Source organism: Panulirus ornatus, chromosome 65 (genome assembly GCF_036320965.1).
Source record: "Panulirus ornatus isolate Po-2019 chromosome 65, ASM3632096v1, whole genome shotgun sequence".
NCBI classification, from domain to species: Eukaryota; Metazoa; Arthropoda; class Malacostraca; order Decapoda; family Palinuridae; genus Panulirus; species Panulirus ornatus.
The window spans coordinates 5,862,607-5,887,671 of NC_092288.1; the positions used below are offsets into that span (position 1 = coordinate 5,862,607).

General features: G+C 39.1%; 2 protein-coding genes across 4 annotated transcripts in view; one reads left to right on the forward strand and one right to left on the reverse strand.

Moving 5' to 3' along the window:
* LOC139746563 (epidermal retinol dehydrogenase 2-like) overlaps positions 1-11,828 on the forward strand; it is a 26,443-nt gene extending 14,615 nt beyond the window's left edge. Inside the window, exons 7-9 of the mRNA XM_071657921.1 lie at positions 108-225; positions 1,289-1,414; positions 2,681-11,828. Of these exons, the coding sequence (XP_071514022.1) occupies positions 108-225; positions 1,289-1,414; positions 2,681-2,753 (317 nt within the window). The 3' untranslated portion in view covers positions 2,754-11,828. The remainder of the gene's footprint in view (positions 1-107; positions 226-1,288; positions 1,415-2,680) is intronic.
* Positions 10,609-25,065, reverse strand: part of LOC139746564 (alpha-aspartyl dipeptidase) — an 18,863-nt gene continuing 4,406 nt past the window's right edge. For 2 of the 3 annotated variants that reach the window (XM_071657922.1, XM_071657924.1), the window contains exons 2-7: positions 18,200-18,342; positions 15,969-16,060; positions 15,694-15,848; positions 15,127-15,300; positions 13,830-13,972; positions 10,609-12,036 (exon numbers count right to left, since the gene is read on the reverse strand). In XM_071657922.1, coding sequence (XP_071514023.1) covers positions 11,979-12,036; positions 13,830-13,972; positions 15,127-15,300; positions 15,694-15,848; positions 15,969-16,060; positions 18,200-18,297 — 720 coding nt within the window. In that variant the 5' untranslated portion in view covers positions 18,298-18,342 and the 3' untranslated portion in view covers positions 10,609-11,978. The remainder of the gene's footprint in view (positions 12,037-13,829; positions 13,973-15,126; positions 15,301-15,693; positions 15,849-15,968; positions 16,061-18,199; positions 18,343-25,065) is intronic. The other variant, XM_071657923.1, reaches the window with a different exon arrangement.

Consider the following 25,065-nt stretch of genomic DNA (forward strand, 5'->3'; position numbering starts at 1 on the left):
TTTAGCTAATTTTTCTTTCAGTATCAGATTTGTAAATATCTGCCAGATTGTATGATCTGTATCCCATTTACCATTCAGTTCATCACACTTTACTTATCTTACGTCAGGTTTGATGGAAGGACTGACTGAAGAGATGCGTTATGCTGGCAGGAATCCCGACATCAAGTTTACATCTGTACATCCATTTGTTGTTGACACTGGTCTTGCCAAAAAACCACGCATTAGGTAAAATGACATATCCTTTATATTTGAACTCTGTGTGGGCTATATTGCTTTTGATAAAGGAAATTACACTTGCAAGATGTAGGAAACTCCCATCAAGGGGTCTAGAGTACTTTATGTGAAAAATAATTTTTTTCCATACTATCTCCATTTCCCGCCTTAGCGAGGTAGCCTTACATCCTCGACAAAAACTTTTCACTGCTTCTAACAACTTGCCTCCCACACCATATATTCTTAATACCTTCCACAGAGCATCTCTCTCATATGCCTTCTCCAGATCCATAAATGCTACATACAAATCCATTTGCTTTTCTTAGTATTTCTCACATACATTCTTCAAAGCAGACACCTGATCCACACATCCTCTACCACTTCTGAAACCACACTGCTCTTCCCCAATCTGATGCTCTGTACATGCCTTCACCCTTTCGATCAATAGCCTCCCATATAATTTCCCAGGAATACTAACAAACTTATACCTCTGTAATTTGAGTACTCACTTTTATCCCCTTTGCCTTTGTACAATGGCACTATGCAAGCATTCCACCAATCCTCAGGCACCTCACCTTGAGTCATACATACATTAGATAGCCTTACCAACCAGTCAACAATACAGTCATCCCCTTTTTTAATATATTCCACTGCAATACCATCCAAACCCGCTGCCTTGCCAGCTTTCATCTACCGCAAAGTTTTTACTACCTCTTCTCTATTTACCAAATCATTCTCCCCAACCCTCTCACTTTGCACACCACCTCGACCAAAACACCCTATATCTGCCACTCTATCATCAAACTCATTCGACAAACCTTCAAAATACTCACTCCATCTCCTTCTCACATCACCACTACATATTTATATTTTTTTTTTTTTTTTTTTTTTTTGCTTTGTCGTATGAGTAAACAACTTGTACAGAGATAATTAGTGCAACAGTGGTCTTGTATGTATTTTCACAAACAGACAGATAGAACTTTTACCACATGATAACTGCAGCCCAGTCTTTGATTTACAGTGTGTTAGTTTATTGCCTAATTATTATTAAAGAAAAATATTTGTTGCTCATCAGGTTTCCAACCTTCAACCCTATCACAACAGCAGAACATTGTGCTGCACAGATTATAGATGGTGTACGTAAGGAAGAAGAGGTCATATGCATTCCATCCCGGGATTACTATGGACACATCATGATGCAGTAAGTGTATGTGTAGTTATGCAGTGAGGATATGTGATTTGATTATGAAAACCCACCCTTATTACTAATGAGTGTTTCTTTATATGATAGCATTATTGTCCACTTGAACATCAGAAACATTGACCTTAGAAATATTTATAGAGGCAGACCTCATTTAGGCATATAATGTCATAAGTTTGAGAAGTGTGATGGCAAAAATTAGTCTCTGTACCTCTGATGCCAGTTCCCTTTGGGAACTCCCCTAGTGGGGAGGCCATGGCAAAAGTGTCTCCATAACTGGTGAACTCAGTGGCTGCTTAGCCTTTGATGCCTCACCCATAACAGGCCTCTGGCAGAAGGCAACTCTAGCTCAGTTTTATCTGAGGCTCCTACCTAATGTTCCTACCAACTACTACTACAACCTACTCTGTCTAATTAATGTTCCATCCTACCTAATGTTCCATTCCACCTAATGCTCCTGTCTAATGTTCCTAATTACTAGTTCTCATCATCTATTGCTCCTACCTTCTTCAGGAAACTGCCACAGACTTTCACATTTGCCTCCACCTAGACGTGATCAGACATCCCTCCTGCCGATCCTTTGAGCATCTTCACACCTGTCTGTCAGCGCTTAATCCAGTAATTCCTATGGACTTCCAACTCCACTCACCCACGTATACATGTGTATTGATTTTTTTTTTAACCAAGTCTTCCCATTCACCAATCCTCTTTCACCACATGGCTTGACACACTTCCGTTTTCATTTGCACCAGGATCCCCATGCCCCACATTATACCCTGAACTACTACATCACCCACTCATAGCACCAATACTTGATCCCTTTCCTATACACTCCTGCAGTACCCTCTCAGCTCAACTCAGGAAACTCCTACTTTACTCTTCTCACTATGAGATTTAGAAGCAGTAACTGGCACCTGCCCCTTATTATCTACTTTTTACATATTTATGTGATTTTCAGTATGATCATAGTTTTGCCTCATTTTGTAGAAAATATTCCTGGAGATGGGAGAGAAAGAATACTTCACAAGTGTCTTGAGTGTTTTAGGTGACTGAAAGGAGCAGGAATGGTTCCTTAAAGGATAAGTTCCTGATGCTACCTTGCTAAGGTGGTTTGACAAGCTCATATAAAAGAAATATTTTTGAAAAGAATATGTTTCAGGTTCATTCTGATTGCTACACACTGGCTAAGTATATTATTTCCTTTATAACTCCAGTTCAGGGGCTCAGGCTCAAAGGATTATCAGTAGAAAATTTCTCGTATTTCAGATTGATGCCTCGTCAAGTACGGAAAGCATTCTTGGATTTCATGGATACTGGAGTGGATGAGGATGAAATCTAATCATTGACTACATGCTCGCTGCAGCAGATATATAGAAGTAATCAGTTATGAATTACTTTATTATTAGACCACAGAATTTTGTAGTTTATATGTAAAACTATAGTTTTCATTATCATGCAAGGGTGAACTAATTGAACTGATGAGATTTTAGCAGGGTGTAGTAAGTTAAGTGCCTTTATTCAGTAATCAACTGATTAAGATGTAAGCATATTCCAGGTAAAATATGCCTTAACATGGAGAAATATTGTTAGAATAACTTAACAGCTATGAAGAGCAATTTAGTATTATCATGAGTCTTTCAGGTAGAATAGCTGTTTTATAATTTACATTTTGTACTGTATGTAGATATCCCATGGTGCATGAAGCAGGGCTTTTATTTTTTTACTCATACAAGATGGTAATTACATCTTAATCATTCCTTATCAATTTATGAAGGACTTTGCACAGTAATATATATCTCCAGGGAGAAAATGGAATCTGAACCATGGGATATTTAGCATTTTATAATTTTACAGCTGTACATTATGAAAAAATTGAAAAGTGGGTATTTTTATGCATTTTTTTTATTTAAAAGAAAACATTTAGGGTAGTCATTTATTAGAATGCTATGTAAAAAATTTATCTCATATATAATGAGACTGTGTCTACACCATACACTTAAGTAGTGCATTGCGGTAAGTAAGTTCATTTGCTGTTAAGGAAGCTACCAAAGTGATTTGTGAAAGATGACCATTTACATGTGATGATAGGTAAACTTGTTAGAACCTTTGTAGTTGTAAGATAATACAAGTTTAATGTATTCTTTCCATGAATTAAGAGAGTAGCTTGAAGGTTGTAGATAGATAAAACATTCCATCCCCATATAGTTCTTGTGCTAACTTTAAAGCTGTCATAGTACAAGTACACTTCCTTTGTAATATGATAGTGTTACCTTTCTGTAATTTGCTGTGAAATAGAGACAGACTGAGTGTATCAAGTTGTTTAGCGAGGTCTTCTAGGACAATGGGTACCACTGAAATCAGCAGATTTATCAAATGAAATTTAACCCCACACAACAAGCCCCAGTCTTAGAGGCAGCAATCTCACACTCCTTTCCTTTTTAACCACCAGATTGCTTAAGGTTTTAGGCCAAATCATTGAGAGCCACCATACTGGCAGTGAAAGCTTGTTTAGCTGGTAATCCTTCACTTCCAGGAACATTAAGGAGAAACATTAGGTAGTAGTAGGTAGGAGCATTAGATACTAGTCATTAGGAACATTGGGTAGGAGCCTGTGCAAACACTGTGCTGGACTTGCCCTCTACCAGTGGCCTGTTGAGGGTGAAGCACTAAAGGCTAAGAAGCAGCACTGGAATTTTTTAGTTATGGAAACTGTTGCCTTGGCCACCTCTTTGAGGGAGTTCCAGTTGGAACTGGCATCAGAGATGTAGATAGGTAAGGTCATTCTCTCCACAGTTCTCTTTTCCAATGTTTATGGCTTTTTACAAGGTCTCTGAATTTGAATTAAGACCGAGTCAGTTTATTTCAAATATGGTAACTCAAATTAGGTTGGCTGTTGCCCTAAAGTATGTATATGGTATTTTTGTATCCTCACTTACATTGTGTTTCCATGGACGTATATTTAAGGTATATGTATTTTTCTGTCCCCTATACATCGAGTTCATATTTTCCTTATCTTTGAGTTTCTAGTGGCTTCTGACCAGACCCTTGGGTTTTTGTGATAAATTTAGTGGTGAAAGCTCTCTTTTATAGGACCAAAATCCACTTGTATTGGTCATTCTGAAGGATAAAAATTCTTTTCCTCCATAATTAGATTTTGATTTGTTGGCCATTTCGATGATACATCTGATTGCTCAATGTTAGGCTGATGCCCATTCCCTTTAAGAACTCGCAGAAGGGGGTGGCCACACACAAGAGTCTCCATAGCTGGCGAACTCCAGTATGCCTCTTTGCCTTTAGTGCCTCACCCTTAACAGGCCATTGGCAGAGGGCAACTTTGTTGCAGTGTGGTAGTGGTCAGCATTTCCTTTTTTAAACCATTGACTGCAAATGCTTTGAATATTGTTTACCTCCATCGTGGCACTTTTCAACATATGATTTACTGTTCATAATAGATTTTCTGAAACAGTTAATACATGTAACAATATAGTAAGACTTTACTTATGTGTGCAAACTCAGCCAGCCATACATTGTATTCTTTCTCGCAGTTTAATGTATATACATTTCATTATGCAAATATGTTTATAAATTTTATTTTCATTGTTTATTATACCTGGGGATAGGAGAAAAACAATAGTGCCTACGTATTTCTTGCATGTCATAGAGGTGACTTAAGAGAGAGGAGCAAGAACAGAATACTAGAAATTCTCCCCTCCTGTATTACAGCAAGGATTTTCTCCTCTTAAGGCTGTTCTTGATGCCACCTCACTCATGTGGGAATTATTGAACACATGAAAGATGTCTATGTTATTTATATACATTTTTATACATTATTTATGTGAATTTTCCTCTGCTGCCTTGGCAGCACACACTCGATGTACTGTCTTCCCTAGCGTTTTGTTAGGTACTAACCTACTGAGGGGAAACATTGAGTTGCCAGTGTTCTGTCTCATTATCATGTCTTTACCATATATGGCACACACAATCAACTGCCAGAGGTGCATCATAGTGGTTATAGCACATTAACAGTCAATGGGTTAAGTATTTCATTTCCAAATGGGTTTATATGGAAGAGTTCATAAGGTCCTCCATAAGGACTTAGAGGAAAATTAAAACCTTGCTTTGGTGCATATTCTATTTAGTATGAGTAATTTGTAACTGTCTTCATTTACTGTATGGATGAATTCCAAGACCAAGACCTCTTTGCAGTTTCATTTCTTACTGCTAAAGAATTAAAGACACTTTGCTTTTGTGGTTAGAGGATTAATTTCTCATATTATTAATCCCTATCAGATCTCCACTTTGAGATCAGTTTTAGGAGAGAGAGACTTCTTTGGGTTAGGGATTTTTCTGTCTTCCTCACTTGATTCAAGGTTTGTATAAACCACAGTGGAAGATCAATGATTGTAAATATTAGAACATAAGCCAATTTTTTTTTTTGGTTCTGCAGGAATTTTTCTCAATTTCTATAAGGCATTTACTTCAGGTTTGTAGGGTACCTTGATTACTTAAGCTTGCCTTTGTGAGCAAAAAGTTCTTTTGTCATGCTAATGGAATGTGAAAATCAAGGTTCATAAGGTCTCATGAGCCTTTACTATCTTGTGTGGTTTGGACAGCCCAATTATTGTCTTGACATATATTAAGATGTTCAAGTATACTTAGCGAGTTAGCGATATATTTTATTATTATTTATTTATTTTGCTTTGTCGCTGTCTCCCGCGTTAGCGAGGTAGTGCAAGGAAACAGACGAAAGAATGGCCCAACCCACCCACATACACATGTATATACATACACGTCCACACACGCAAATATACATACCTATACATCACAATGTGTGGAAATAAAAAGAGCGTGGTTGAGAGAGCAGAAGAGGGTGTTTTGAAATGGTTTGGGCACATGGAGAGAATGAGTGAGGAAAGATTGACCAAGAGGATATATGTGTCGGTGGTGGAGGGAACGAGGAGAAGAGGGAGACCAAATTGGAGGTGGAAAGATAGAGTGAAAAAGATTTTGTGTGATCGGGGCCTGAACATGCAGGAGGGTGAAAGGAGGGCAAGGAATAGAGTGAATTGGAGCGATGTGGTATACAGGGGTTGACGTGCTGTCAGTGGATTGAATCAAGGCATGTGAAGCGTCTGGGGTAAACCATGGAAGGCTGTGTAGGTATGTATATTTGCGTGTGTGGACGTATGTACATGTGTATGGGGGGGGGGGGTTGGGCCATTTCTTTCGTCTGTTTCCTTGCGCTACCTCGCAAACGCGGGAGACAGCGACAAAGTATGAAAAAAAAAAAAAAAAAAAAATACATCACAATGTACACATATATATACACACACAGACATATACATATATACTCATGTACATACTTCATACTGCCTGCCTTTATTTATTCCCATCGCCACCCCACCACACATGGAATAACAACCCCATTCGCCCTCATGTGTGTAAGGTAGCGCTAGGAAAAGACAACAAAGGCCCCATTCGTTCACACTCACTCTCTAGTTGTCATGTAATAATGCACCAAAACCACAGCTCCCTTTCCACATCCAGGCCCTACAGAACTTTCCATGGTTTACCCCAGACGCTTCACATGCCCTGGTTCAATCCATTGACAGCACGTCAACCCCGGTATACCACATCGTTCCAATTCACTCTATTCCTTGCATGCCTTTCACCCTCCTGCATGTTCAGCCCCCGATCACTCAAAATCTTTTTCATTCCATCTTTCCACCTCCAATTTGGTCTCCCACTTCTCCTCGTTCCCTCCACATCTGACACATATATCCTCTTGGTCAATCTTTCCTCACTCATTCTCTCCATGTGACCAAACCATTTCAAAACACCCTCCTCTGCTCTCTCAACCACACTCTTTTTATTTCCACACATCTCTCTTACCCTTACATTACTTACTCGATCAAACCACCTCACACCACATATTGTCCTCAAACATCTCATTTCCAGCACATCCACCCTCCTGCGCACAACTCTATCCATAGCCCACACCTCGCAACTGTACAACATTGTTGGAACCACTATTCCTTCAAACATACCCATTTTTGCTCTCCGAGATAATGTTCTCAACTTCCAAACATTCTTCAAGGCTCCCAGAATTTTTGCCCCCTCCCCCACCCTATGATTCACTTCCGCTTCCATGGTTCCATCCGCTGCCAGATCCACTCCCAGATATCGAAAACACTTTACTTCCTCCAGTTTTTCTCCATTCAAACTTACCTCCCAGTTGCCTTGACCCTCAACCCTACTGTACCTAATAACCTTGCTCTTATTCACATTTACTCTTAACTTTCTTTTTTCACCCACTTTACCAAACTCAGTCACCAGCTTCTGCAGTTTCTCACATGAATCAGCCACCAGCACTGTATCATCAGCCAACAACAACTGACTCACTTCCCAAGCTCTCTCATCTGCAACAGGCTGCATACTTGCCCCTCTTTCCAAAACTCTTGCATTCACCTCCCTAACAACCCCATCCATAAACAAATTAAACAATCATGGAGACATCACACACCCCTGCCGCAAACCTACATTCACTGAGAACCGATCACTTTCCTCTCTTCCTACACGTACACATGCCTTACATTCTCGATAAAAACTTTTCACTGCTTCTAACAACTTGCCTCCCACACCATATACATACATATATTTATTCATTTATTTATTATACTTTGTCGCTGTCTCCCGTGTTAGTGAGGTAGCGCAAGGAAACAGATGAAAGAATGGCCCAACCCACCCACATACACATGTATATACATACATGTCCACACACGCTTATATACATACCTATACATCTCAACGCCGCCACCCTGCCACACATGAAATAGACGGTGGTTAAGTATAATAAATAAATAGATATATATATTTATTTACTATACTTAATCAGTCTCCCGCGTCAGTGAGTTAGCACAAAGAAACAGACGAAAGAATGGCCCAACCCACCCACATGTATATACATAAACGCCCACACACGCATATATGCATACCTATACATTTCAACGTATACATACATATACATACTCAGACATATACAGATATACACATGTACATATTCATACTTGCTGCCTTCATCCATTCCTGTTGCCACCCTGCCACACATGAAATAGAATCCCCCACCCCCTGTGCATGCACACAAGGTAGCACTAGGAAAAGACAAAAAAAAGGCCACATTCGTTCACACTTAGTGTCTAGCTGTCATGTGTAATGCACTGAAACCACGGCTCCCTTTCCACATCCAGGCCTCACAAATCTTTCCATGGTTTACCCAGATGCTTCACATGCCCTGGTTCAATCCATTGATAGGACATCGACCCCAGTATACCACATCGTTCCAATTCACTCTGTTCTTTGGATGCCTCTTGCCCTTCTGCATGTTCAGACCCTGATCGCTCAAAATCCCCTTCACTCCATCCTTCCTTCCTCCAATTTGGTCTACCACCTCTCCTTGTTACCTCCACCTCTGACACACACATCTTCCTTGTCAGTCTTTCGCTACGTATTCCCTGCATGTTGTAGAAGGCGACTAAAAGGGGTGGGGGCTGGAAATCCTCCCCTCCAGTTTTTACTTTTCAGAAAGAGGGAACAGAGAAGGGGCCCAAGTAAGGATTTTCTCTGAGGCTCAGTCCTGTGTTCTTAACTCTACCTTGCTAATGCAGGAAATGGTGAATGTGTATGAATATATATATTTTTTTTTTATTTTTTTGCTTTGTTGCTGTTTCCTGTGTTAGCGAGGTAGCGCAAGGAAACAGACGAAAGAATGGCCCAACCCACGCACATACACATGTATATATATACACGTCCACACACGCAGATATACATACCTATACATCTCAATGTATACATATATATACACACATAGACATATACATATATACACATGTACATAATTCATAGTCTGCCTTTCTTCATTCCCATTGCCACCTCGCCACACATGGAATAACAACCCCCCCTCGTGTGTGCGAGGTAGCGCTAGGAAAAGACAACGAAGGCTGCATTCATTCACACCCAGTCTCTAGCTGTCATGTAATAATGCACCGAAACCATATATATATATTTTTTTTTTGTTATTGGTAGAGCATGAATGAGTAACTTCCAATCAAAGTTATTTCTTGCAAGATATATAGCTCTTGGTCACTTGCCTTTACAGCCAGTACAGAAGATTAACTGTAGAAGGACTTCCATTTACGTTGTGACATTGTTTAGGTTTATAGACTAGGAGTATTATCCACCATTCATTAAATTTTAATGGTGTGGAAAATACTGGAAATTTGGATTTTACTTTTGGCAGACTGAGTTTGTAACATCCATTGTTGAAATGTTTCTAATGGTGGCAGCCTGTAGTTGGCTGAGGCTTGTTGGATGGTTTAGTCACTAATTTGTGTATATTCATTTGTTAATATTTTATTTTCAATTTATTTTTCATATTATTTTTAAAGGGTTTGATAATTGCTGCCAGACTAAGCCAAAAACTGGTAATCTGGGTCTCTGATTTTCATTTGTGACAGACCTTCATATTTTAAGTATCAAAGTTGTCTTCCATTGTGATACTGTGATTTCTATTAAAGAATTTTTAGTTTCCACCATGAGATGCTAAGCATTCATTTAAAAAACAGATTTATACTTAAATATTTGACTTTGTACTTGCTGAAAATGCTTCTCAGGTTGATGGATATTTTTGTTTATGAAAAGAGATCTCAGGCCATGATATAGATGTGTTATGCATTCCAACACGAGAGTGTGCACTTGAAGTCTTGGAATGAAAATAGCGTGGCATTTAGTCATCAGACTTGCGATGAATGCTCAGCATGTTTCTTGAAACGGTTTTGATATTAGGACCTTAAAACTGATGCTGTATTTATTAGTACCTTAAAGTACAGCATCTTTTTATTTTTTTTTTAATATATGCTATTTATTTGAATATCAGATTAATACTTAAATATTTGACCTTGTACTTGCTGAAATGCATCTCAGGTTGATGGATAGATACTTTTGGCTATGAAAAGAAAGAGATCTCAGTAGTATTTAAATGTTTGGTGTATGCCATGATGTAAATGTGTAATACACTCCAACATGAGTGTGCGTATTTAAGGTCTTGGAATGAAATTTGCCTGGCATATAGTCATCAAACTTGTGTTGAATGCTTTGCACATTTCTCAATGTGTTAAAACTTAGGTTAGGACAATAAAATTAATTCCATGTTTATTTTCACCCTACAAAACAAGTGGATGAACATATAAAGGCCTGATGTGATAGTCCCTTGGTGTAGAAAATCCAAATATTTCCTTAATTGTCCCTTAGTGTAGAAAATCCAAATACTATCTTCATTACCCCTGTTGTCTGTAAAGTACCATGTGACTAACACATTGGGCTTTCATATCTTGAGCAGTTCTGTCCTACAAATCATACAATGCCTTATACAAGTGCAATAGTTTAATTATCTTTAGGGTATAAGTTCATCTTGACAGTATTCTAGATTAGCTCAGAAATGGGTCTATCTTAAGGAGGTCAGTCATATTTTCACCAAATTTAGCATTAGACATGTAACCTGCAGTGACCTCATTAATAGGGGTGGATACCAATGAAATACAAATATTTCCCAGTTATGAATAAATATCAAGAGTTCTAAGGTCATAGAGTGCAAATTGGCCATGTCTGCAGAACCTTCATGAACAGATATATTTCCAAATTGCCACTGGAAAGAAAATAAAAGTATTTTAAAAGTACTGACCATTTTTATTTTCTTTCTAGTGGTGATTGTGCATACTGGCCATGTAAAATTGAGCAGCAGATTTTGACCATCCAGTATTTTATGTAATGTATGAATTATCCCTGGGGATAGGGGAGAAAGAATACTTCCCACGTATTCCCTGCGTGTCGTAGAAGGCGACTAAAAGGGAAGGGGGGGGGGGGGGGGGCTAGAAATCCTCCCCTCGTGTTTTTTTCCCCAAGAACAGAGAAGGGGACCGGGTGAGGATATTCCCTCAAAGGCCCAGTTCTCTGTTCTTAACGCTACCTCGCTAATGCGGGAAATGGCGAATAGTATGAAAAAAAGATTTTTTTTCATAAATGATGACATTGTATAGCTAATTTTTACATAAACTGGATATTCTTTATTTTTACTGAATTTCAGAGGGTTTAATTTGACAAAAATTAGATTCTTTGCATATTTATCAAGTAAAAAAAAATCAAGTATATAGGTCAGTACGAGTGCTTAAAATTTTGTGGTTATGTGGTCAGATGCTACTGATTTTGTATTTTTGGAAGCAGTAGAGCAACTGAAACAGGCATAAAAAAGATCCATGAACATATTATTTAAGAATGGTAATTTGTAATTTTTATTTCATGGTTAGTAAATTACACCTGAATTTTTATTTAATATACAAGATAAAATAAAAAGTTTTTTTTAGTGCTCTAATTCATTATAAAAAAAAATAATTATACAATAAGACAACTGTTCATCAAAACCTCAATTATGCAAATACATCCAATTAACTACCGCAGACATAGGATATCAATATTCCTCACTGCACTTACAAATGATGTACCATGACTTACTTTAATCCAGTAGGAAAGACAAATCTGTATCAAGTGGAAACTCCTCTGGTTGTTTACCCCTGTAAAGAAAATAAGCAGTTTATTAGCCATCATAAATTAATTAATCTTTGGTACACATATGAAGGGATACTAACCCATGTATTCCTTGTTAATCACAAAAGGTGACTAAAATGGGAAGGAGCAGGAGTCTTGAAATCCTCCTCTCCTATATGATCATTTTCATAAAAGTAGGAACAGAATCAAACAAAGGTGTGTCCTTAAACACTCAGCTTCAGGTTTTATATCACCAAGATGGGGAAATGGAAGATAGAAAGAAAAACACATGATATAATGTTACCCATTTCCTAACTCCAAAATACCTTGTTTTGTCTAACATATCACAGGATAGCTAAAGTTTATCACAGATAATCCTAGCATGAAGTCTGACCTTAATAAAAAATGTCTATTAGTATGACTGCTGAAGAGAGGCAGATGAATTATGTTCACAAACAAAAGGAGTGTGATGAGCATGTTTTACCCAGTGAGTTACGTGATAATTATATACAGATAGTTATCACCCAACTTGAACACTGGGTGAAATATACTTATCACACTCCTTTTATTTGATGAGTATATCTGTAGACAGATATAATTATAACAAACAGTGGGTGACATATACTCATCACCCACTGTTTTGATTAATAAGAAAATTGGGCAGTATTTTAAGAATACTAAAGTACATACAGAGTTAAAGGACAACATAGGGTTCCTATTCAGATATTCATGCCACACGAATATGAACCAAACCACAAAAGAACATAAATACTGTATTACATGAACTTTTTTCAAACAGTGAGTGTTTTTGTACATAAAACACACAATATTCTTTAAAGCTAACAACATACTCCATAAAACTTTTGTCCGTTGGAGATAAAATAAATTATTCATAAATTAACTGTTTTCCTCTTTGATGCAATGTAATAGTCAACTCGATTTAAACCAAGATAATTTCCTACAGTTGGAAAGAATAACCATCCAATATGCCTTTGGTAAACCAAAGGCCTGTCAGTTAAGGATAAGTGTCCACACATGGACATCCCTGTAGAAACAGTAACCACAGCTAACTAAGCCTGTTATTGTTGTTCCTTTTTTTTTCACCCAAACTGAAGTTGGCATCAGTTAAACTCTCTACCAAATAAGGGATAAAAACATAGTCAAGCTGCATGCCTACTACAGGGGTCGAGTGTGGGCCAGGTGATTTGAAGCTAGCAACATTAAACATAACAAAAAAAGAACATCACACACCCAATAATAATTCAAGCCATCCTCCCCTACCCCTGATACTAGTTTAAAATATTAATCACCCCTGATCAAAATGAACCTTCTAAGATTGGGCAAGAACATTAGGTAGGAAACTTGGGAAAACTGGACTAACATTGTCCTCTGCCAGTGACCTGTTAAGGATGAGGCTCAAAAGGATACAAAGCAGCCCTGGAGTTCACCAGTTATGGAGACTCTTTTGCCATGGCCACACCTTAATGGAGTTCCCAAAGGGAACAGACATCAAAAGATATAAATATATATCCCTATCATCTCGGAACTCTTTTCTCCATATAACCTATACTAGACACAATGTAAACTCAAAAGTCCATATTCTCAACATATCAAAGAATACAAATTTCATTTCATAAACCATTCTCTTTTACTGTAATATTCCATGCACTATTCATCTAACAAATAAGTTCCAAGTCTAGTACTGTGCTAATTACCCTAATGTAACAAACATTACTAAAATGTACCCAATTCTATGTTGTGCAGACCGTTTCAACTAATAGGGCCTTAAATTTAAGTACCATTTGGGCAGTAAACTTACAACCTGAAAAGTCGAGCTGGGTGTAATCCCTTCAAAATAACTTTTTGTCCCGTGACATGTAGCAGCGACCCTTCCCGTAGACCAAGCACAGGTGGTGAACCTGGGATCTCATGGTACTGGGTAATTCTTTCTTCACGAGTTTCCTGAAATACAAATACAATTGGTGAGCCACATGTAACCTTTAACTAACACAATGACCCACTGACCAACATTTTCATCGGCCACATTAGCATACTCCTCAAAAAAAATTACCCCTGAGCATGTTCATTAACTTAACATTGTGCTGAAATGATTTGGAAGTATGATGATGATGAGCAAAGAAAGATATGCATGACAGAAGAGGAGGGAGAAACCAAAAATGAGATGCAAGAATGGCATGAAAAATGCTTTGATTTACTGGGGCCTAAACACGCAGGAAGTTGAAAACAAACCTAAAAAGAGAATGAGTGATGTGATATACAGGGGGGTGATGTGCGCAATAGGCTGAACCAAGGCACATGAAGTGGTCAAGGGAAAACAAGGAAAGGTCAATGGAGCTTTTCTGTAGAAAGGTGTCTATGGTCCTGGTGCTTTATACATGGTAGCTAAAGAGTGTTTGTAACCAAATGAGGATATTCTTTGCCTGCTCTTGGTGCTACCCCATTATAGAGAAATGGCAAATTAGTGTGAAAATACCTAAAGCATGACATTTTACTCTCACTTCCAAAGTACCAATACCTGCATATCAGTAAAACTTTCCATTAACAAAAACAAACAGGTTCATTATTTTGTGAGATTTTGAGGACACCCTGTCCATTGTTTTCATATCACTAACTTATTATGGACCTGAAATAAATGGAAATGATTAATCATATGAAATCCAATTACAAATGTTTTGATCTATTAATGATGAGTGAGTATGGTATGTAAAGCTTAAACTAGGTATAGTATGGGACTGCTGAAGGTGAGATTCAAATATGTCAAATTACTGGTAACATGTTTGAGAAACCCGCACATTCTGGAGTTATTTAGCTTGGTTAACAAATTTTAACTTGAGAAAAATTACCTATCAGTAATGGCTGGAATGCAGGACTATTTGCGTATGCATAAATATGCATCATCTACTATCCATAAACATTTACTCTCATCTTTCACATTACATACTCTTTCAGCATTCAATAATTCCCCTTTCTTCTCCCTAATGAACAGTGTTATCTGTATACAATATGCCTATCTCCCATTCCCCCACACATTTTCCTTCTCTTCATCTATTTCCTGTTAACACTTCCTTCATCTTTATCAATATCTTGAAGCTTACCCCCATGTGCTTGGTGGAGGGATTTGCGTCAATGTAATGAGGATTAATATTAAATGGCACTAAAGCCATAGCACTGAAGCTTGGCGGGTAGACAATTGGCATGTCATTGGTTGTGTTGATGCTAACAGTGGCCACGTTGGTCCCAGCACTGCTTCCAATGTATGGAATGCCATCCTGCAAGGATACCAGCATTTTAACATTTAAATAAGACAAATATCATGGTAAGAAATTTTTTCTCATATGTGCCTCAAATTTAAAAATTTAGACAAAAGTAATTGATCTAATTTGATCATGATGAGAGTAAGGTATCCCTAAAGAATTTTTATACACTTTCTTATTGCACAACTTTAATCATTAGTGAGATAGCTAGTGAGCAAAATCTAATATGTCACTGAACTTTAACATAAGTTAACTGACTGCATCTTAGCGAAGTATATCCAGAATACTTATGTAGTGATGAAAATATTTTTTTTTACATCAATGCAACAGGAAACATATATACTATTAATATCCATGCACTAATGCTTCAGACTGATTTTTCAACACAATCAAAATTTTTTTTTTTACCTGCAGCACACGCTTCTGGATAGGTTCAATCAGGCTATGGTCATACAGTAACTTCAAAAGCTGAAAAGTATTACCACCACCAATAAAAATGGCTTCAGCATCATTCACAGCTGCAACAGGATCTTGGGCTTTGTGAATACTGTCAAGTTCAAAACCTGAAAAAAAGGTAATGTGAGAAAACAGCTTGCTATTAAATGCTGTTGTGTTAAGGATATTGTGTGAAGCAAAAAATCATATTGTCATGATGATGAGAAATACAAAGTATCAATACATACCCCATGACGTGAACTTCTTTTGAGCTGACTCTGCATAGCTATCCATTTTACGCAAGGCATAAGGCACAAATAACACCCGCTTCACATTTTTGCTGAAGGAGAGGCAAACCTTTTAAAACATGGTAAAAACAAACATGTAGAGAAATACTGTGAGTGTACATCTGCGATATGAGTGGAAGTATACACACAAGGAAGCCTAATATTAAGTGGGTGGATCGAGGAACTACAGCTGTGAGAAGTTTGTTTCAATACAGAGGGCTGATAATGTGCCATGACTGTACAAGACATATACAGATAAAAAAGTGAAATTCATACATACTAGCTATAAACATGCTCTATTATTTCATAATTCACAGGGTACCTTGTCATTGGCTTAGAAGATTATAGTCTACATCCTCCATGTTCTAATAATGTGTACTATAGCTAATATATAATGTTCTTTAAAAAATCAAAGTACTAACTGTTTACCAGACCTGTATAACTTTCCACCATTCTAACATACACAATACCTCAAAAAACTGATTCTGCTATTCAAACCACACACAACACTTCATTTTGTCAACTATCATCAAACTGTTAGAAAAAAGTGCATATCCTGCTCGAGGATGTGTTCAGTGCAAAGTCAAATGAGAAAAGTGCTATTACTTCCTTTGATTTACTCAGGAATCATCACTACTAAGTCTAGGTTCCCAAATGACATGGAAGGAAGCTGCCAAAAGTAAAATCAAAAGTTTGTTGTCTCTAACCTTAGCGTCAATGATCTGGAAGCTCTGCTAATCTAGACAGCCTGTCAAGGAAACAGCAAATTCAACAAACATAATACATAAAGATTTACAAAGCATGCCAACAAGAAGGCTGTCCTTAATTACCTAATGTGCACAAGCCATAGGAGTAAGTTATGGCCTCTTCTTTTCCACTGCTAGTAGACTCTTGTCATTAATATATTAATATGAAAAATGTTGTAAGGGTTCTCTATACAGAAATTTTATCATCTTAATTACAGTTAATTACTGGTTGTGAAGAAAAATTTAAACAGCTTTTCTAATGAAAAGAAAGAAGTGATCTATTGTAATAGTGCACGTATGGCTCTATATACATTCATATAAGTCTATATATGACTGTGATCTACATCATACTGGTGTACAAAGCTCAAGGGCTTGACGCATACTATAGCTCTGCTCACAAGACGCTCTTGCTCCGCTCACAGTCATTGGTAATGCACACCTACCATTCTACTCATGGTACGCTCATGCTTAAGCAACGGTCATCCTAGTCCACTCCTGTCACAGGCTGTCTAGAGTCAGTGCATCTGGCAGTGGAAGAAGATGAATTTTTCTTCATCTGAGTTGGCTATGATCACCATAACCCTGAACAAAGAGGAAGAAACAAACAAACAAAATAAGAAAAGAACTTGGATGCCTCCATCCAATGTAGGAAAAGAAGAAAATTAAGGGGAATTTCACACCCTCCATCCTCATCTGATTGATGACCAGAGCAAATTCTTTCAAAATCCCACAAGGTTGATTTCTTGGGGCTCATAGGGAAGGATGGAGAAACAGCCTCCCACCTCACTGATGACCAGGCCAAGACTGGAGCAAGACCGTTGGGTAATGTACACTGTCGCTCTTGCTTGGTCATGGTCTGCACTTGCTCTGCTCAAAATATCTTTTGGATGACCCATGATTGGAGTGACAGCGAACCATGAGCAATAGTGTGCATGTCCTCACTGAAATACACGTAATGATATCTAACCGGAGCAAGAGTGAACCATGAGTGGAGTGGGAGCGGAGCTATAATGTACATCAGGCTTAATGCTTGGTGCCTATGGTGCAGGAATACTCAGTTCTGAATTACGGTAGTCTTGATTTTCATAATCATCATACACATTAAAAACATTCATTCTAAAACTGTACAAAAAACATTAAAGAATACAATTCACCATTAAGCCACTTCTTGTAATCCTTTGCCATACCTCAGTCAGCATACAATAATACTACAAACACACCAATCTGGATAATTCAGTACAATATCATATATTTTGGAGATACACTTCCTTAAATCCCTAACAGCAAAAAGTCCATTATCAAAAACATATCGACTGTAGTGTTCAGTGCAACGAGAAAACAAAGAACATTTGAACGATAACAATGACACTCATGGATCTTGTAAGGAGACTGGCTCAAGGCCCAGGGTATACGACCCCAATTCATAATAGACCTTCAGTCCATTACCTGCCTAAAAACTCTTTGATGTGTTGTGCTGCCCACTCCAAGTAACCACTACCATGGAGCGTGGAGTTGGAGAGAAGCAGTAAGTTCCTAGATGACATTGTTCCCCTGGTTTCTCCTTAACACCATATGCATCCACAACCTGCCTGAAAATAAAATGCCAAACATACTATATCATACACATATTATTTTTTAATGTGAAAAATAAATAATGAGCTTTCAAATCAAGGAAAACCCCCTGTGAACTGTAAGTGCTTTTCCATGAAACTGAAGTGGTTATTATATACCATGTAGTATAATCTCTAAACTCTAAGCAACAATACACTACTACATAAATCTACAGTTTATGGTTGCAGTAAATACAATAATAATAACAATAATAATAATAATAATAAAATAATCATAATCAACAACAGTTTAACCTATAACTTCCCCTGGACCCTTTCTATGAAAGGGCACTGGTGTTATCCTCGACCTCTCTATCAGAAACTCCTGCAACCCAAGGCCCCACAACTTTCTATATGGGAATTGCTCGACTCCGTTGAAGTGAAAAGTTCTTTGAAAAGTCTTTACTCCCAATGATATAGCCTTGTCAAAGATGACTTTTCCCTCAAGATGTAACAACATGCAAGCAGTGTCTGGTAAAACATAATAATAATAATATGGGAAGGTATTGATTGAGAAGGTCAAGGCACGTACAGAGCATCAGGTTGGGGAACAGCAGTGTGGTTTCAGAAGTGGTAGAGGATGTGTGGATCAGGTGTATGCTTTGAAGAATGTATGAGAAATACTTAAAAAACAGATGGATTTGTATGTAGCATTTATGGATATGGAGAAGGCATATGATAGAGTTGACAGAGATGCTCTGTAGAAGGTTTTAAGAGTATATGGTGTGGGAGGTTAGTTACTAGAAGCAGTGAAAACTTTTTATCAAGGATGTAAGGCATATGTATGAGAAGGAAGAGAGGAAAGTGATTGGTTCCCAGTAAATGTTGGTTTGTGGCAAGGGTGTGTGATGTCTCCATGGTTGTTTAATTTGTTTATGTATGGGGTTGTCATGGAGGTGAATGGAAAGAGGGGCAAGTATGCAGTCTGTTGTGGATGAGAGGGCTTGGGAAGTGAGTCAGTTGTTGTTCGTTGATGATACAGCGCTGGTGGCTGATTCGGGTGAGAAACTGCAGAAGCTGGTGATTGAGTTTGATAAAGTGTGTGAAAGAAGAAAGCTGACAGAAAATGTGATTAAGAGCAAGGTTATTAGGTTCAGTAGGGTTGAGGGACAAGTTAATTGGGAGGTAAGTTTGAATGGAAAAAAACTGGAGGAAGTAAAGTGTTTTAGATATCTGGGAGTGCAGCAGATGGAACCATGGAAGCAGAAGTGAGTCACAAGGTGGGGGAGGGGGCGAAAGTTCTAGGAGTGTTGAAGAATATTTTGAAGTCGAGAACATTATCTCGGAAAGCAAAAATGGGTATGTTTGAAGGAATAGTGGTTCCAACAATGTTATATGGTTGCGAGGCATGGTTGTGAGAAGGAGGGTGGATGTGTTGGAAATGATATGTTTGAGGACAATATGTGGTGTGAGGTGGTTTGATCGAATATGTAATGAAAGGGTAAGAGAGATGTGTGGTAATAAAAAGAGTGGTTGAGAGAGCATAAGAGGGTGTACTGAAATGGTTTGGTCACATGGAGAGAATGAGTGAGGAAAGATTGACAAAGAGGATATATGAGTCAGAGGTGGAGGGTACATGGAGAAATGGGAGACCAAATTGGAGGTGGAAGGATGGAGTGAACTGGATCGTTGCGGTATACCGGGGTCGATGTGCTGTCAATGGATTGAACCAGGGCATGTGAAGCATCTCGGGTAAACCATGGAAAGTTTTGTGGGGCCTGGATGTGGAAAGGGAGCTGTGGTTTTGGTGCATTACACATGACAGCTAGAAACTGAGTGTGAATGAATGTGGCCTTTGTCGTCTTTTCCTAGCACTACCTCGCACACATGGGGAGAGAGGGGTGCCATTTCATGCGTGGCGGGGTGGCAACAGAAATGGATGAAGGCAGCAAGTATGAATATGTACATGTGTATATATGTATATGTCTGTTCATGTATATGTATGTATACATTGAAATGTATAGGTATGTATATGAGTGTGGGTAGGGCCATTCTTTCGTCTGTTTCCTTGCACTACCTTGCTAACACGGGAGACAGCAACAAAGTATAATAAAAAAGTAATAATAATAATAAAGTTAGTCTTCAAACAGCAGAGGCATATGTTTGTTGAGCATACCTGGAAAATTGTATGGGAGGGTAGTGACTGAGAGGGGCGGAGGCATTTACAGAGTATCAGATTGGAGATGAGCAGCGTCGTTTCAGAAGTGGAAGAGGATGTGTGGGTCAGGTGTTTCCTTTGGAGAATGTGTGAGAAATCCTTAGAAAAACAGATGGATATGTATGTGGCATTCATGGATCTGGAGAAAGCATATGATTGGGTTGATAGAGATGCTTTGTGGAAGGTCTTATGAATAAATGGTGTGGGAGGTAAGCTGCCAGAAGTAGTAATAAGTTTTTATCAAGGGTATGAAGCATGAACGAGCAGGAAGAGAGAAGAGTGATTGGTTCTCAGGTCGGTCTGCGGCAAAGGTGTGTGATGTCCCCATGGCCAATGTTTTTGGATGGGATATCTAGGGATGTAAATTCAAGAGTTTTGGAGAGTGGGGAGAGTATGCAGTCTGTTGGGGATGAGAAGGCCTAGGAAGTGAGTCAGTTGCTGTTTGCCAATGATACAGCACTGGTGGATGATTCTAGTGAGAAACTGCAGTAGTTGGTGACTGAGTTTGGAAAGGAGAAAGTTGAGAGTAAATGTGAATAAGAGCAAGGTCATTAGGTTCAGCATGGTTAAGGGACAAGTTAGTTGGAATGTGAGTTTGAATGGAGAAATACTGGAGGAAGTGAAGTGTTTTAAATACCTGGGAGTGGACTCAGCAGTGAATGGAACCATAGAAGTGGAAGCGAGTCATAGGGTGGGGGAAGGGGTGAAGGTTCTGGGAGCGATGAAGAATGTGTGGAAAGGGAGAATGTTATCTGAGAGAGCAAAAATGGGAATGTCTGAAGGAAAAGCAGTTCTAACAATATCATATGGCTGCGAGGAATGGGATACAGATAAGGTTGTGCGGAGGAGGGTGGACATGTTGGAAATGAAATGTTTGAGGATAATATGGGGTGTGAGGAGCTTTGATCGAGTAAGTAATTACAGGGTAAGAGAGATGTGTGTAAATAAGGAGTGTGATTGAGAGCAGAGGAGGGAGTATTGAAATGGTATGGTCATATTGAGAAAATGAGTGAGGGAAGGCTAACAAAGATGATATGTGTCAGAGGCAGAGGAACAAGAAGTGGGAGACCAAACCAGAGGGGAAAGGATGGAGTGAAAAAGATTTTGAGCGATCAGGACCCGAACATGCAGGCGGGTGAGAGGTGTGCAAGGAATAGAGTGAATTGGAACGATGTGGTATACCGAGGTCGACTTGCTGTCAATGGACTGAACCAGGGGATGTGAAATGTCTGGGGTACACCACGGAAAGGTCTGTGGGGCCTGGAAGTGGATAGGGAGTTGTAGTTTTGGTGCATTACACATGACAGCTAGAGACTGAGTATGAATGAATGAAGCCTTTTTTGTGTGTTTTCCTGGTGCTACCTCACTGACATAGGGGTGGCAATGCTGTTTCCTGTGGGACAGGGTGATGCGGGGAATGGATGAAGGCAAGAGAGTATGAATATGTACACATGTATATGTGTTGTATGTATATATGAATATGTTGATGTTCATGTATGTATATTTATTTCATATTTATCATATTTTGTCGCTGTCTCCCACGTTAGCAAGGTAGCGCAAGGAAACAAATGAAAGAATGGCCCAACCCACCCACATACACATGTATATACATACATGTCCACATATGCACATATACATACCTATACATTTCAACGTATACATATATATATACATACACAGACATATACATATAACCTCCCTCCGCATGCGCGTGAGGTAGGGCTAGGAAAAGACAACAAAAGCCACATTCATTCACACTCAGTCTCTAGCTGTCATGTATATAAACCACAGCTCCCTTTCCACATCCAGGCCCCACAAAACTTTCCATGGTTTACCCCAGACGCTTCACATGCCCTGGTTCAATCCACTGACAGAATGTCGACCCTGGTACACCACATCGTTCCAATTCACTCTATTCCTTGCACGCCTTTCACCCTCCTGCATGTTCAGGCCCCGATCGCTCAAAATCTTTTTCACTCCATCCTTCCACCTCCAATTTGGTCTCCCACTTCTCCTCGTTCCCTCCACCTCTGACACATATATCCTCTTTGTCAATCCTACACATATACCCTCTTTGTCAATCTTTCCTTATTCATTCTATCCATGTGACCATACACCTTCTTCTGCTCTCTCAACCACACTCTTCTTATTACCACACATATCTCTTACCCTTTCATTACTTACTCGATCAAACCACCTCACACCACATACTATCCTCAAACATCTCATTTCCAACACACCCACCCTCCTCCGCACAACCCTATCTATAGCCTACGCCTTGCAACCATATAACACTGTTGGAACCGCTATTCCTTCAAACATACCCATTTTTGCTTTCCGGGATAATGTTCTTGCCTTCCACACATTCTTGAACGCTCCCAGAACCTTCGCCCCCTCCCCCAATCTGTGACTCACTTCTGCTTCCATGGTTCCATCCACTGCCAAATCCACTCCCAGATATCTAAAACACTTAACTTCCTTCAGTTTTTCTTCATTCAAACTTACCTCCCAATTGACTTGTCCCTCAACCCTACTGTACCTAATAACCTTGCTGTAATTCACATTTACTCTCTGCTTTCCTCTTTCACACACTTTACCAATCTCAGTCACCAGCTTCTGCAGTTTCTCACCCGAATCAGCCACCATTGCTGTATCATCAGCAAACAACAAATGAATCACCTCCCAAGCCCTCTCATCCACAACAGACTGCATACTTGCCCCTCTCTCTAAAACCTTTGCATTCACCTCCCTAACAACCCCATCCATAAACAAATCAAACAACTATGGAGACATATGCACCTCTGCCACAAACCAACATTCACTGGGAACCAATCACTTTCCTCTCTTCCTACTCATACACATGCCTTACAGCCTCAATAAAAACTTTTCAATGCTTCTAGCAACTTGCCTCCCACAGCATATTCTCTTAATACCTTCCACAGAGAATCTCTATCAACTCTATGATGTGCCTTCTCCAGGTTCATAAATGCTACATACAAATCCATTTGTTTTTCTACATATTTCTCACATTCTTCAAAGCAAACAATGTATGTGAGAAATACTTAAAAAACAAATGGATTTGTATGTAGCAAATGTATGTATATATGTGTGTATATAAGTGGATGAGTTTTCCTTCATCTGTTTCCTGACACTACTTTGCTGACATGGAAAATGGCAATCATTTTTTATTTGTTTATTTATTTTGCTTTGTCGCTGTCTCCCGTATTAGCGAGGTAGCGCAAGGAAACAACGAAAGAATGGCCCAACCCACCCACATACACATGTATATACATACACGTCCACACACAGCACATATACATACCTATACATCTCAATGTATACATGTATATACACACACAGACATATACATATATACCCATGTACATAATTCATACTGTCTGCCTTTATTCATTCCCATCGCCACCCCGTCACACATGGAATAACAACACCCTCCCCCCTCATGTGTGCGAGGTAGCGCTAGGAAAAGACAACAAAGGCCCCATTCGTTCACACTCAGTCTCTAGCTGTCATGTAATAATGCCCGAAACCACAGCTCCCTTTCCACATCCAGGCCCCACACAACTTTCCATGGTTTACCCCAGATGCTTCACATGCCCTGGTCCAATCCACTGACAGCACGTCAACCCCGGTGTACCACATCGTTCCAATTCACTCTATTCCTTGCACGCCTTTCACCCTCCTGCATGTTCAGGCCCCGATCACTCAAAATCTTTTTCATTCCATCTTTCCACCTCCAATTTGGTCTCCCACTTCTCGTTCCCTCCACCTCTGACACATATATCCTCTTGGTCAGTCTTTCCTTACTCATTCTCTCCATGTGTCCAAACCATTTCAAAACACCCTCTTCTGCTCTCTCACCCACACTCTTTTTATTACCACACATCTCTCTTACCCTATTATTACTTACTCGATCAAACCATCTCACACCACATATTGTCCTCAGACATCTCATTTCCGGCACATCCACCCTCCTGCGCACAACTCTATCCATAGCCCACGCCTCGCAACCATACAACATTGTTGGAACCACTATTCCTTCAAACATACCCATTTTCGCTTTCGGAGATAATGTTCTCGACTTCCACACATTCTTCAAGGCTCCCAGAATTTTCACCCCCTCCCCCACCCTATGATTCACTTCCGCTTCCATGGTTCCATCCGCTGCCAAATCTACTTCCAGATATCTAAAACACTTCACTTCCTCCAGCTTTTCTCCATTCAAACTTACCTCCCAATTTACTTGACCCTCAACCCTACTGTACCTAATAACCTTACTCTTATTCACATTTACTCTCAACTTTCTTCTTTCACACACTTTACCAAACTCAGTCACTAGCTTCTGCAGTTTCTCACATGAATCAGCCACCAGCGCTGTATCATCAGCGAACAACAACTGACTCACTTCCCACGCTCTCTCATCCACAACAGACTGCATACTTGCCCCTCTTTCCAAAACTCTTGCATTTACCTCCCTAACAACCCCATCCATAAACAAATTAAACAACCATGGAGACATCACACAC